The 12,065-nt window shown below is 49.6% G+C and overlaps 5 protein-coding genes across 5 annotated transcripts; 3 read left to right on the top strand and 2 right to left on the bottom strand.

Moving 5' to 3' along the window:
• Positions 1-36: 36 nt before the first annotated feature.
• N7474_002747 (putative transcription factor Rap1) lies at positions 37-1,502 on the top strand (the record flags this gene model as incomplete). Its single annotated transcript, XM_057194162.1, has 4 exons — positions 37-129; positions 182-273; positions 332-572; positions 630-1,502. 4 exons carry the CDS (start codon positions 37-39, stop codon positions 1,500-1,502), a joined length of 1,299 nt encoding a protein of 432 aa, XP_057055517.1.
• Positions 1,503-3,679: 2,177 nt separating this feature from the next.
• Positions 3,680-4,915, bottom strand: N7474_002746 (uncharacterized protein; the record flags this gene model as incomplete). The annotated part of the gene is made up of 1 exon (XM_057194161.1): positions 3,680-4,915. The coding sequence occupies one exon, from the start codon at positions 4,913-4,915 to the stop codon at positions 3,680-3,682; it is 1,236 nt and encodes a 411-aa protein (XP_057055516.1).
• Positions 4,916-5,639: 724 nt separating this feature from the next.
• Positions 5,640-6,709, top strand: N7474_002745 (uncharacterized protein; the record flags this gene model as incomplete). The annotated part of the gene is made up of 3 exons (XM_057194160.1): positions 5,640-5,953; positions 6,040-6,371; positions 6,426-6,709. 3 exons carry the CDS (start codon positions 5,640-5,642, stop codon positions 6,707-6,709), a joined length of 930 nt encoding a protein of 309 aa, XP_057055515.1.
• A 1,035-nt stretch (positions 6,710-7,744) lies between these two features.
• On the bottom strand, positions 7,745-8,751 carry N7474_002744 (chromo domain-containing protein; the record flags this gene model as incomplete). Its single annotated transcript, XM_057194159.1, has 6 exons — positions 7,745-7,825; positions 7,888-8,278; positions 8,334-8,413; positions 8,472-8,511; positions 8,566-8,686; positions 8,745-8,751. 6 exons carry the CDS (start codon positions 8,749-8,751, stop codon positions 7,745-7,747), a joined length of 720 nt encoding a protein of 239 aa, XP_057055514.1.
• A 553-nt stretch (positions 8,752-9,304) lies between these two features.
• On the top strand, positions 9,305-11,367 carry N7474_002743 (chaperonin-containing T-complex subunit CCT5; the record flags this gene model as incomplete). The annotated part of the gene is made up of 9 exons (XM_057194158.1): positions 9,305-9,348; positions 9,413-9,506; positions 9,560-9,643; positions 9,718-10,007; positions 10,058-10,706; positions 10,758-10,895; positions 10,954-11,134; positions 11,187-11,275; positions 11,323-11,367. The coding sequence occupies 9 exons, from the start codon at positions 9,305-9,307 to the stop codon at positions 11,365-11,367; spliced, it is 1,614 nt and encodes a 537-aa protein (XP_057055513.1).
• Between the last annotated feature and the right edge of the window lie 698 nt (positions 11,368-12,065).

The raw sequence follows: 12,065 nt of genomic DNA, 5'->3' as shown, positions 1-12,065 counted from the left end.
CGTCGCAGTGTATCGCAACTGAGCCGGAGACTCAACATGGCCGCGCCATTGTCCAACTTGTTCAACAGAACGCTTTTCTGGGTGTCTTCGTATGTTACCGGAAGAGCCACATTGAAGGAGTTGATAAAAGTATGGTTTTCCCTCCTTCAAGTTTCCACCGTCAAAGCTGACTCTGACATAGAATAACGGCGGCGTTGTAGTGTTAAATCCCAAAGATGCCGACATCAGATTGGTGAACCCCGATAAAAGGGGCCATGATGTGTTTCTTGACACGTAAGGCCAGTCTAGTCACGTCATGATAGATTCACTCTTACTAAACTACCGAAACCAGCTACTCTTACAAGTGGGTAGAGGATAGCCTCAAGAAAGGCCAGCTTGAGCCTTTTGAACCCTACCGGGTTGGGCCATCAGCGCCGCGTCCAATGGGTGCCTCTTATATCGCCCGTAAAGCCACCAGGACAGGCTTCACTCTCAAAGATGACCAACTCCTCTTCGACTGGGTTGCAGCGTACAGAAAGATTACGGGTACGGAGGGAGGCGGCAACAGCGTATATCAAGAGCTTGAGAGATATGTATGTGTGAGTGTGTACTATAGAAGGACCACCTTTTTAACTGTCATTCCCGTGCAGTATCCCCAGCATCCTTGGCAGTCCTGGCGTACTCGCTATGTCAAGAAAATTCGGGGCAGCCCTCGTCCAGGCGGTGGTGAACCCAGGCCAATTGAAGAGCTACATCCAGCCGTTCAGTCTCGACGAGAACCGGCTGCCAGGGCAGAGGAGCCGCAGCCAGAAGGGGCTTCCTCAAGATATCCCAAAAGGAAACGCGATTCTGACGCTGGCCATGCACCATCTCCAAAGCGAATATCTGCGGGGGCTGCTGCAATAACTGCCACGTCAACAACGCACGAGTCTCCACATGAGATCCGTGAAACCAGGCCACGATCGCCGAGTCTGGTAATACCCTCGCCGCGAAATTACCATCCACGTCCCTCTCAACCCGCTCCTACTCACCCTACCCAGTCATCGCATGCCGTCGAGGCCGCTACAACCCAGAGCAAGCCCCCATTAAATGATCCAGCGATATCAGCAGCCTTCCTGCTAGAACTTCCTTTCTTCCCATCCCCTCCAGAGCCAGAAGAGGACGACGAGGAAACCGAAGACGAAGACGAAGATGTAGAAGAGGAAGAGTGGGCTGATGTCCACGATCTCAACTCATGGATCGATTCACGAATTGTAAGACGCGGCGTCGATGAATCCGAAGTGATCGATACCCTGCGTCGCACGAGCATGAACCCCATAATCGCGGACAAGGTCCTCAAACTCATCGCTGCCGGACAGGATATCCCCACCGACATGCCCGGGTTCTGGACACCCGAGGACGACCAGTGTCTCGAGGGAGGAGATAAATACGGCGTCGAGCGCGTGCTGAAGAAACATGGTGACGAGGCGGTCACTACCAGATGGGAATATTTGAGCATGGCGCGGGATAAAGGAAAGGTTTGATGACTTTTTTACGGGTACGTCTCGTCTTAGCGGGTAGCAATGTACAATGGAAACGGCGTTTGTTTGTAACGTAACTACATGAAACGGAGAATGATTGAAACTGGAATGGATCATTGCCAATAACACCGATAAACAATGTAGAATTAAAAGGGATCATCGTAATATTGAAGACACGACTATGCTAACTAGTTGAGTGTGTGGAGCTTTTCACAAAGTTCCGGAATGAGCATACAGGACGTGTCGATTCGCGAATATCAATGATATTCTCTAGGATTTTGCCAAGAAGTGTGGTTCAGTTATCTAGCTACCAGGTCGCCTCGCACGGTTCTTCAGATGTCTTAGTAGCATTTAATTGGCGATATCTTATACCACAACGCTAAGTATCGGTAAATTGGGCGCCGAAATCGGCCGTTTGATGTGAAAACCCCGAGGACTTGAACGGATTCATAGTTACAAAATAAAACGTTTCGCCCTGCAATAGGGCAATCATAACAGAAGGTATGAGGAGATAAAAGGGACTGGAAGGTCGTTTATCAAGCTTTCTCCCTTGGCTCCGATCATATTAATCGGAGCTAGACATAGGCCACCCAAGGCCATTCGCGAGCACAATGCCTGTTCCAGGATCTGAAATAGAAACCTTTCCATCAAACGCCTGAGTGTTTATGGGGACATCGCCTGGCTGAGTCAAACGAGAACTGCCCGAGAAACCCACAGCCGAGTCGCCACAAACAAAGCACCCGAAAGAGTCAGGGAAATACCGGTAAACAATTGGTAAGTAATCAGTGCCTCCGGTATCCTCAAGCAGGCTTCCTGCAATTGGGCCGGTTGCAAGCACCGCGAATGAAGAAATAGTGATGCAAATTCCTTTACAAAAATAGTACTCGCCCATCAGCAAGGTAAGGCAAAACGGGCAAGAGGAGTGCTCACCATTCCAAGAGCCAATCACTTCGGATTTCGGTGCCAACTTGGAGACACAAGGCGAAAAGATTGCCTGGAGCGCGCCCGAGACGATCCCATATGCTACTGTCCACACGATAACACTTGAACCGATCCAGGCAAAGGCAACCACGGCACAAGCTGGGTGGCCACTACAACCAAGTTGAAAACGCCCAGACCAGAGTCAGCTAAGAAGCCCAAGGTATAACATCCCAAGAAAGCACCGCCATTCAGGATCGCTGCATCGTAGAATCCCAGGCTCGGCGAGGCACCACGCTGTATAGCATAAGGAGTGATATAAAACTGGGAGGCCCTGTCAGTCCATCTATTAGTTTCACTGACTTGTTTTACTCACCCACGGTACGTAAAGTCCTAGATTCATGATGAAAATCCCAAGCATGAGCAACATGGTACGACCGTCGGTAAATGGGACAAGCGGCAGAAAGATTACCACCGTCAGAACCAATCCGATAAAGGACACAAAGACCTGTAATCTTCGGGCAGGCGCGTCACACGATTGGCAGTTCGCGTCCTTCTATCATAGACAAAGCCGAGAATACATATTATTCATGTCATTTTGAACTCAATTCTTCTCTTCCCCGCACTTGCCAGAGTCTAATTCAGACGCTGTGAAGTTAGGGCTTGCAAGATACTCACTTGTCTCACTGTGGCTTTTCGCAGAGTAACTTTTACCCAACATATCGGTGTCTGAGCTGATCCAGGGTTTTGACGACCCATTTGGGAAACTTATACGCCCACGTCCTGGGTGTGTTTCAGAGCCTGTGATCGCGAAATGCAGTATCCTATGCATGATGATATCGCCAAAGGATGCCGCAGCTGACTTTCCCTGGATCGGACCATAGACAGCCATTAGACTTGCAAATGCATGGAGTGGCAATGTCTAGCTAGCGCTTATTGTGTTGCTTTCCAAGCTTTCCGTTTACATGGGAACTACCTTTGCTATGAAAAGATAAAGTATATACTCGTAGATGCTGTCGGGCAATCAAGCCTACACCGTCGTCTCACATGCCGCCCGGGTTTGATCGGGCCTTGGTTCTGCCACTCGAACCTATCGTGCATTCTCTGAGATTCTTCATTAAGTGATTTTATGGAGAACATCAAGCTCCGCCCCTCTCTAGGCAGAATCACTAGAAACTATAGATAAGAGGCGGCTATAGATAAGAGACCCCTCCCCTCCGCTAGATACATTGAACAACTAGTCATGAAAGATGACGATATGCCTATTGACTGGGAGTGCGAATCTGGCCTTGGTAAACCACCCAGTCCAAAGGTTCAAAGCTTACTCGAACACTTTCCAAATTCACACAACCTACAGCTGATGGAAGAGGATCCGCCGGTCTAATTGGAGAGGCAGGGCCTAGTTGCCCCCCATAGAGCATTAACGCTTCCAGCCCTGGCCACCCCTCGAACAACGTTTGAAGGAAAACGTGTTGGGAACGGGACGGAGGCCGTTGGCGTATAACACATTTCGGCCGGTAGTAAAGGGATTCGAGCTCCGCTCTTCTCTCGGGAGATAGTTTAGAATAAATTATCTCCACCTTCTGTGGGTGTACGTTCCGGAAGAAATTCGTCAACTCTTCGTGGATAACTGACGTGCGAACGCGCCACCCAGGAGGAAGCATTCCGTGGCTGAACTCCGGTGTGAGATCGAGCACCCCGAAGGTGAATCGACGAAGAGAAGAAGAACACCGGGATTGGAGCGCGGGACCTAGCAGGTGGGTCATATGACCAGGTTCTATCTGCTCGGGAGGACCACCATCCTCGGGCCAAATTTCCTCTAGTGGCAGTATTCGTGGCATATACTTATAGCGAGGGTCGTATTGCGGCTGAAAGTTGTCGCCTGATTTGAGGCGACCTCTTTCTAAAAGATTGCAAAGGGCTAGGCTTTGCAATGGCACTTTGTTCGGGCCGTAGAGTATTGCCGAAGCGAGGGCATAATGCATCTGCCCACTTAGGCGAATATGAGTAGCGTCAGGAAAGAAGATATCTTGGGGCGATGGAGGGGAATAGTCATGAAACTCGCCTCCACTGATGTCTATGCGAATGACGTGGCGTAGAGATTGAAATAAGGTATAGATGTTGTCAAGTTTGTGAATAAGCGTGCTTTTATGGGCCCATGTAGGTGACTCGCATAGCTGATGTAGGCCCATGGTCCATGTAAAGGACCGCACTCGCAACGCTAGCTCCGGTCGGTCGAGAATTCGTTGCATGAACAAGGTCTGCTGGCCAAATATTTTTGAAATATCTATCGGCCATCGAGTTACATTCTGCTGGTCTTGCAGAACGACTTGAGGAACAGTGTGATGGATGCTAAGATCGATCTTCGAGTATAGGATGGGCATGCTGAGAGCATGCATGTCTTTGGACACCTCTGCGAGAGCCTTTAGTGAAGTCTGGTCAAGAATCTCCATGATCAAGAGCCATATTTCGTTACTAAACACTGGGACTTGAGACATCGCGGTATGGTGAAGAGGGTTCGACAGAACGTAGACAAAAATAATGAAGGGAAAAGAGGGCGAAAAACGTGGCCCACAGACATGTACTAGAACAGGGATGTGCAAGCTGATTGGTTCTTACAACGCCGTGGAGTTAACTACATGTAATAAATCTTAGGAAATAGTTTCGCCCCAAATTCAGACCCGCAACAGGAATTAGTTTCGCCCCCCATTCCGACCTGCAACCGCTGCCGTAACATACTTATCTGCTTTACGGAGTACAAAGAAAGGGACTTCCGGCGCCATACATAGTAGCTACCAAGTGCTGTTCCCTACAAACTTCAAACCTACACTGTTATGTATATCATCGGTACCGACTTAATATGCTCATAAGGCTAGTTTTGTACATATAGAACAAAACTAACCAAGTGCGTATAATCCTACAGCCGGCATATAATCGTACAGCTGGCGTATAATCCTACAGCCGCACTAGCTTCGTAAATAGAAGAGGGTTGAAAAGACATCCTCTGGTAGTATGCAAATATGCAGCCCCCACGGCATCCACATTTCCTTTTCAATATTAGGGATTCTCTAGTTATGGGGCTATCTACAAGAATAGTACATAATGAATAGGATGTGACGGAAAATTTCAGGGGCTTTGCTTCTGTACTAAAATTGGCGGGTTTTCGATTGATGGCATTTTCTGAAATGTCCTCTTTTCCTTATTGCGACTCTATTTTCAAAAATGGCAGCACGAACCCTTAAATTGATATTACTTCTGCTCTTGCAAGCTGTGTTACTGCTGTCTGTCCAGGCGGACGATTTCCCAAGCCAGTTCGGTATGAACTCGAAAACACTCATATGGGATGAAAGCTGTAATAAGGCCAATCCCTCGAACCCCCAAGAGTCGAGACGTGCTGGAGTGGAACGAGCTTGGATGGGTGCTCTCGAGCTCAGCAACATGGCTTGGATGCGATTCCAGCATGTGACATGGCCAATCATTCAGCGAACGATGATAGATACAACGGAAGAGAAGCATATCCACGTGAATGATCCAGCGTAAGGATTAGGCTTCTTTGCCTCTACTTCTTTTCCCCTCGATGGTCTTGCTTCAGGCTTGTTAACGGATTTTCATGACTTGATAGATACGTTCTACTGTTTGCGCTTGATTCGTCCAAAGAAGGCCGGGATAAGATTTTGGAAACATTAAAAAACCTGAATGATCTATTAAATTTAGGTCCAGGCGACGACGACTGCGGCCAAGTTCTTAAGATTAGTTGTGCGGATACGCACTATATGGAAGGAGAAGATCAGTGTCACGGCGCTTACGCGGCGACAGAGTCATATATGGATCAAGACACCAGCGTTATCACCTTCTGTCCTCAATTCTGGACAAAGCCGAGGTTTGATCAATTGAAACATAATCCGGAGGAGGTCGAGGCTCGGTACCAAAACCCAAACTACAAGGGCACAGATGGTAGGTGCATGGAACCCCTTAGGCTGAAGGCCCTTCTCTAATTCGCCTCCTTAGCTGAAACTGTTGTGCACGAGTTCAGCCATCTTTGGTGGATTGGAGAAACCAATGCCGATGATGAGACCGTTCCTGAAGTTTATGGATTGGCGCAGTGTGCATACCTCGCATGGAACGATGGCGAACCAATTCCCAACAATGAGCAGGTGATTGAGAACGCCGATACCTATGGATATTATCATGAATGGGGATACTTCAGAATGCAAAAGATACACAATCTCTGGCCTCAGGGTATGGCTCCTCCGAAGATCAAAATCCCCATCCAGAACTGGCGAGGCCGATAAGCTGGACTAAGCAACGGCACATGTTTCAATCGACCTTGTTAATTGTCGGAGGGCTGCGGCGCCAGGGTGGCGCTGAAGGCATGCGGAGTGAAGCGCTCAATGACACCAAGATAAATTTAGCCGAGAATCCAGGTCACAATAGATATTACATTGTGAATTGGCCAATCGGAACGTGTACTTCCTACATTCCTCTTCGCAACAGTGCGCCTATTGCATCGGATTGAGCTGACCTCTACGAGGACTCGCTGAACGACTGCGATGGCATCCAGACGGCTTGTACCCTGATGATCGGATCGGGAGACTTACGAGAAGGTAGCGAAATTGAATTCAGGGCCAGCAGCATATAACCATGCTGTAGATGGAAAGACAGGTGGTAAGTACTTTAATGGAGAAAAAGAAGGGAAATACATGCATCTTTCTCTTCTCGTCGGCTCTGGTTCTGTAGCCTCGTGTCTATCTTGTCTGGTACATAAATTCTCGTAATCAAAAGGGTCATCGAACAGCGAGGCGTCAAAGACAGTACCCCCAAGACCGCCGCATATGTTAGGCTAGCGATATCGTGATCTCTGGTGTTGATAACTGCGCGGGCGACAGAGAGATTAGTCGGTAGATGCGAAGGCCTAAGATTATGTAGTTTGAACGTGTTCGAAATGGCCAATGATAAGGCCATGTCCAATTCTAGGCTAATCCGATTGGCTTGATATCACTATGTTAAACCCACAATATTTCCAGACATTGCACTAGGAAAAGCCTCCGGCCTCTAGGGCACCTCACAGTGCCGAAAACAAAAGGTCACTCACGGTTGTGCTCGATTGGGCTGCTCAATTTTACTCAGGGAGCGAATAGCGGCATGGAGTGAGCATTATTAAGGAAGAAGGAAGGCCAAGGCGAGTTAGCCATACTCCGGTCTGTATAAGCCTCGCGGCGATGTGATGCGCTCAAGTTTCCATCGCATGCGCATCCGCATTTGCATCCATTTCTTCGTCTCTGTTTTGTTTATCGTTTTTTTCGTCCTTGTTCTCGTCCTTGAAAACACTAGGTAGAAAAAGTCAGCAGCTCATCTCCTAGCTCCAGCGGATTCAAGACGTACAGATGTGATTCATAAAACTTGAGCATCTGACGAAGGAAACAGTGTTAGCAACAGTATCACTTCAAGCAATATTGGAATCCAAGCATACCTTCTGCGGACAGTTCTCGTAGCAACTTTGGATGGAGACCTTCGTCTGCTTGCCATTGGTCCACTTGAGAAAAGCAAAGAGAGTGTCGGTGTCCGGGTCCCGCACAATCGTATCCACGCTGTCGACTTGCTTCTCCCAGTTTTTAGCCTTGGGCACCCAGTTCAGGTCGCTCTCCTCGCTGCCCTCCTCTTTCTTCGCCCTCTCCTCTGCCTCCCTGGGGGATCGTTTGCGCCGCTTGGTTGGCGAGAGCGGTGATGTGAGTGATGGGGCGGGCTTTGCATCGGTCATAGATTTGCGCTTGCGTCCTGGGCCCTTGGCCGGCTTGGGAGGTGGCTGGGGGCGGCCACCGATTCTCCTGTAGTACTCGGCGACGATGTCGTGGGCACCCTCTCTGTAGATTATGTGAACACGGCTTCAATTGAGATAACGAGATATAAAGAGCATACAATAGGCCCTCCTCTGGCTCGAATGTTTGATCCTCCGGTTCCTCGTATCCTTTCCACTTCACCAAGAGTTCAAGCTCGCCCTGTGGCTTTATTAGCGCGCGTGGAACGGTGTCATTGGGGGAGGTGGATGTGGCGTACTTTGACAAATTTATGGTCGAGGATGTCTTCAACGACATATCTATGACCCTATTAGGTGCTTGAAGTCGACCAGAGATTCAACGTCGCGACTCACAGTCCGTCCTCCTCGTCCTCCTCCTCGCCGTTCTCTTCCGATTCCTCCGACTTGGCCTCGGGACCACCGTGTGGGATATCACCGAGATCCTCATCATCAGACTCAAGGTCCTCCAGGGGAGCTGGGAGTATCGGTCAGCTTCGACTGCGCTCGCGACGCATCCAGGCGCAAACACTCACGCGGCATGCTTCCAGGAGAGGAGGGGGTAACGAGGTGAAGCAATCGTTTGAACAGCTTGGCGACTGGAGGCGTACACCTCGGGGCCACTAGATAGGAGAAACAGCAGAAGGGGAGAGCAGCAGCAAGAAATCCACGAGGAATAATGAATGATGGGTGAATCGCGAGGCGCGTGAATAAAGGCGGAAGGGCAGGGCAGGCGCTAAGTCTGATTAGGCAAGCAGCTTTCGACTAGCCCGATCGGGTGTGTGTCTCCAGAATTTCATCCCTCACTCTTCCCTCCACCACAACGAAAACAACTCCTCGACGACTGCGTTGTTCTGCCACCACTCTCCTTTCTTCGCTCCCTCTTTCTAGTGCTCTCGCTGCGGAACTGTTTCTCCTGCCAGGTGGCAGCCCGCCGTCAACATGGCAATGCGTACGCCTCCCTCCTCTCATGCCCCTCATTCCTCCTATCGTGCGGTTACTGACTGTTGGACTGAACAGAGCTCGATCTATCTCAAGGTGACTACCATTCAACGGTCAATTTTTGAAATCCCTACTGACACCCACTCCAGCCCAGATGTTGAAGGATGAAAATGGGCGTCCGTTCATTGTGGTCCGAGAGTACGTGGGATGCGCTGCCCATCAAATATACCTTGCGCTGACCAGCGACCTTTCTATCATACAGCCAGGGGAAGAAGAAGAGAGTACATGGCAACGAGGCCGTCAAGTCGCACATTGTTGCTGCCAAGACAGTGGCTAGCATTGTTAAGACTTCTCTGGTAGGCAGCCGAACCTGTGCTGGGATGAGCAGCTTCTGATTTCTGCCATATAGGGTCCCCGCGGTCTCGACAAGATTTTGATCTCCCCCGACGGTGATATCACGGTCACGAACGATGGCGCAACCATTCTCGGTCAGGTACGACAGCACCACCCCTTTTCTTATCATTCGCCATTGGTGTTGAGCAATATTGATGTCTGGGTTCTTGATAGATGGAGATCACGAACAACGTGGCCAAGCTGCTGGTCGAGCTCTCCAAGTCGCAGGATGAAGAAATCGGTGACGGGACAACGGGTGTCGTGGTGCTGGCAGCGGCTATGCTGGAACAGGCCTCTGAACTCATCGACAAGGGCATCCACCCCATTCGGATAGCAGACGGATACGACCAGGCCTGCGAGATTGCCGTCGCAGAGCTTGACAAGATCAGTGATGAGATCCCCTTCTCCCGCGATGATACCTCCAACCTCTTGCAGGTTGCCAAAACCAGCTTGGGCAGCAAGATGTATGCGCCACTCCCCGTTTGTCTTTTTGACCAACGCTAAATATTCTTAGTGTCTCCAAGTCTCATGACCAATTCGCCAAGATCGCCGTTGATGCCGTGCTCTCGGTTGCGGATCTCCAGCGCAAGGATGTCGACTTCGAGCTGATCAAGGTTGACGGAAAGGTGGGCGGCTCTCTCGAGGACTCGCTGCTTGTCCAGGGTGTGATCGTCGATAAGGATTTCTCGCACCCTCAGATGCCCGATGAGGTCCAGGACGCCAAGCTGGCCATCCTGACTTGCCCGTTCGAGCCCCCGAAGCCCAAGACCAAGCACAAGCTGGACATCACGTCCGTGGAGGAGTTCAGGAAGCTCCAGGATTACGAGAAGAACAAGTTCACGGAGATGATCCAGAATCTCAAGGACTCGGGTGCCAATCTGGTCATTTGCCAGTGGGGTTTTGATGACGAGGCCAACCATCTCCTTCTCCAGAACCACCTGCCTGCTGTTCGGTGGGTTGGTGGTCCCGAAATTGAGCTAATTGCCATTGCCACGAATGGTCGTATTGTGCCGCGATTTGAGGATCTGAGCGCGGACAAGCTGGGCACTGCGGGTCGTGTTCGTGAGATGACTTTTGGAACCACGAGGGAGAAGATGCTGGTCATTGAGGAGTGTGCCAACAGCCGGGCAGTGACCGTCTTCATCCGTGGAAGCAACAAGATGGTGGGTTTCTAACCTCTTAGCAATCATACCTGTGGCTAACTTGATTCATAGATCATCGATGAGGCCAAGCGGTCATTACACGATGCCCTGTGTGTGGTGCGCAACCTTGTCCGAGACAACCGTGTGGTGTACGGTGGAGGTGCAGCGGAGATTGCTTGCTCTTTGGCCGTGGAAGAAGCCGCTGTCAATGTGCGTTGCCTACCGTTTCTCTCCTAAGACTCACTGACTGATTTTTGTTTTCTTCTAGAGCCCCGGTATTGAGCAGTACGCCATGCGCGCCTTCGCTGATGCGCTGGATGCCGTGCCAATGGCGCTGGCCGAGAACTCTGGTTTGAGTCCGATTGAGACCCTGGCATCGATCAAGTCGCGTCAGGTCAAGGAGAAGAACACCCGCCTGGGTGTTGACTGCATGATGACTGGTACCAACGGTAAGCCATCCTTTCCCTCTATAATATTCTCTGACTGACCTTCTGGGTACAGACATGAGGGAGCACTTTGCCATTGACCCGCTGATCGGGAAACGCCAGCAGCTGCTGCTCGCGACCCAGCTGTGCCGCATGGTTCTTAAGGTACGGTTTTCATCAGCTTTGTAGTGAATATTGCTAATAACTTATAGATCAACAACGTTATCATCTCCGGTGATGACGACCAAGAATTCTAGATCCGCATAGACTGGTATCTGTGGAGTCTTAAAAAAAAAAAAAAAAAGGTCTTTCTTATTGGACCTTATGTAAAGCACGGTCTCTTACATAGAAAGTTATACTAGTTGCAACGAAAAAAAGGATTGATGATTCTCTCATGCTGACCCTAAATCTGTTCAAGTGGATGTTTATCTTTTCTCTATAATATGGAAAGTCGCTAATTTGTTAAGATCGCTCTTTCCTGTCTGGACCAACAGTAATGTTCAAGAAATACACTATGTAGCAGTAGATATATATATTGGACCTCGGCCTTCAAAAGACTTTTGATGAACCGCATACCTTAACCACAAAATACCGTCTACATAGACATCCTTTGCAGATATCCTTTGCAAGATCCGACGAGAGCAATAGATAAATATTAAATTGCACTAACTCGCATACGTATTAGCCTATACTGCCCGTAGATGCGTGTACTAGCACGACCCGCCGTCGTACAAAAGGAGGATTTGGCTTCTTGTACACTGAAAAAGGCAAATTATCCTACAGACTAATCGGAACAGTAGAGATTCAGGAATGCTTGTGAGAATGAGCTAGGATTGTCTGTGCACTTGTCTGTGTTCACGAGGGCCAGCCACGGCCGTGTCTGCCGAGGATGAGGGGAGGATTCACGGGAAGAGAAAGCAGTCTTGCACACCCTTTTCTGGGGATCAGTCAATTA

This window comes from Penicillium riverlandense, assembly GCF_028828495.1.
Source record: "Penicillium riverlandense strain IBT 135883 chromosome Unknown utg000002l_segment0_segment0, whole genome shotgun sequence".
NCBI classification, from domain to species: Eukaryota; Fungi; Ascomycota; class Eurotiomycetes; order Eurotiales; family Aspergillaceae; genus Penicillium; species Penicillium riverlandense.
Note: the sequence above shows the minus strand (reverse complement) of the source record. Positions and strands in the feature narration are given on the sequence as shown.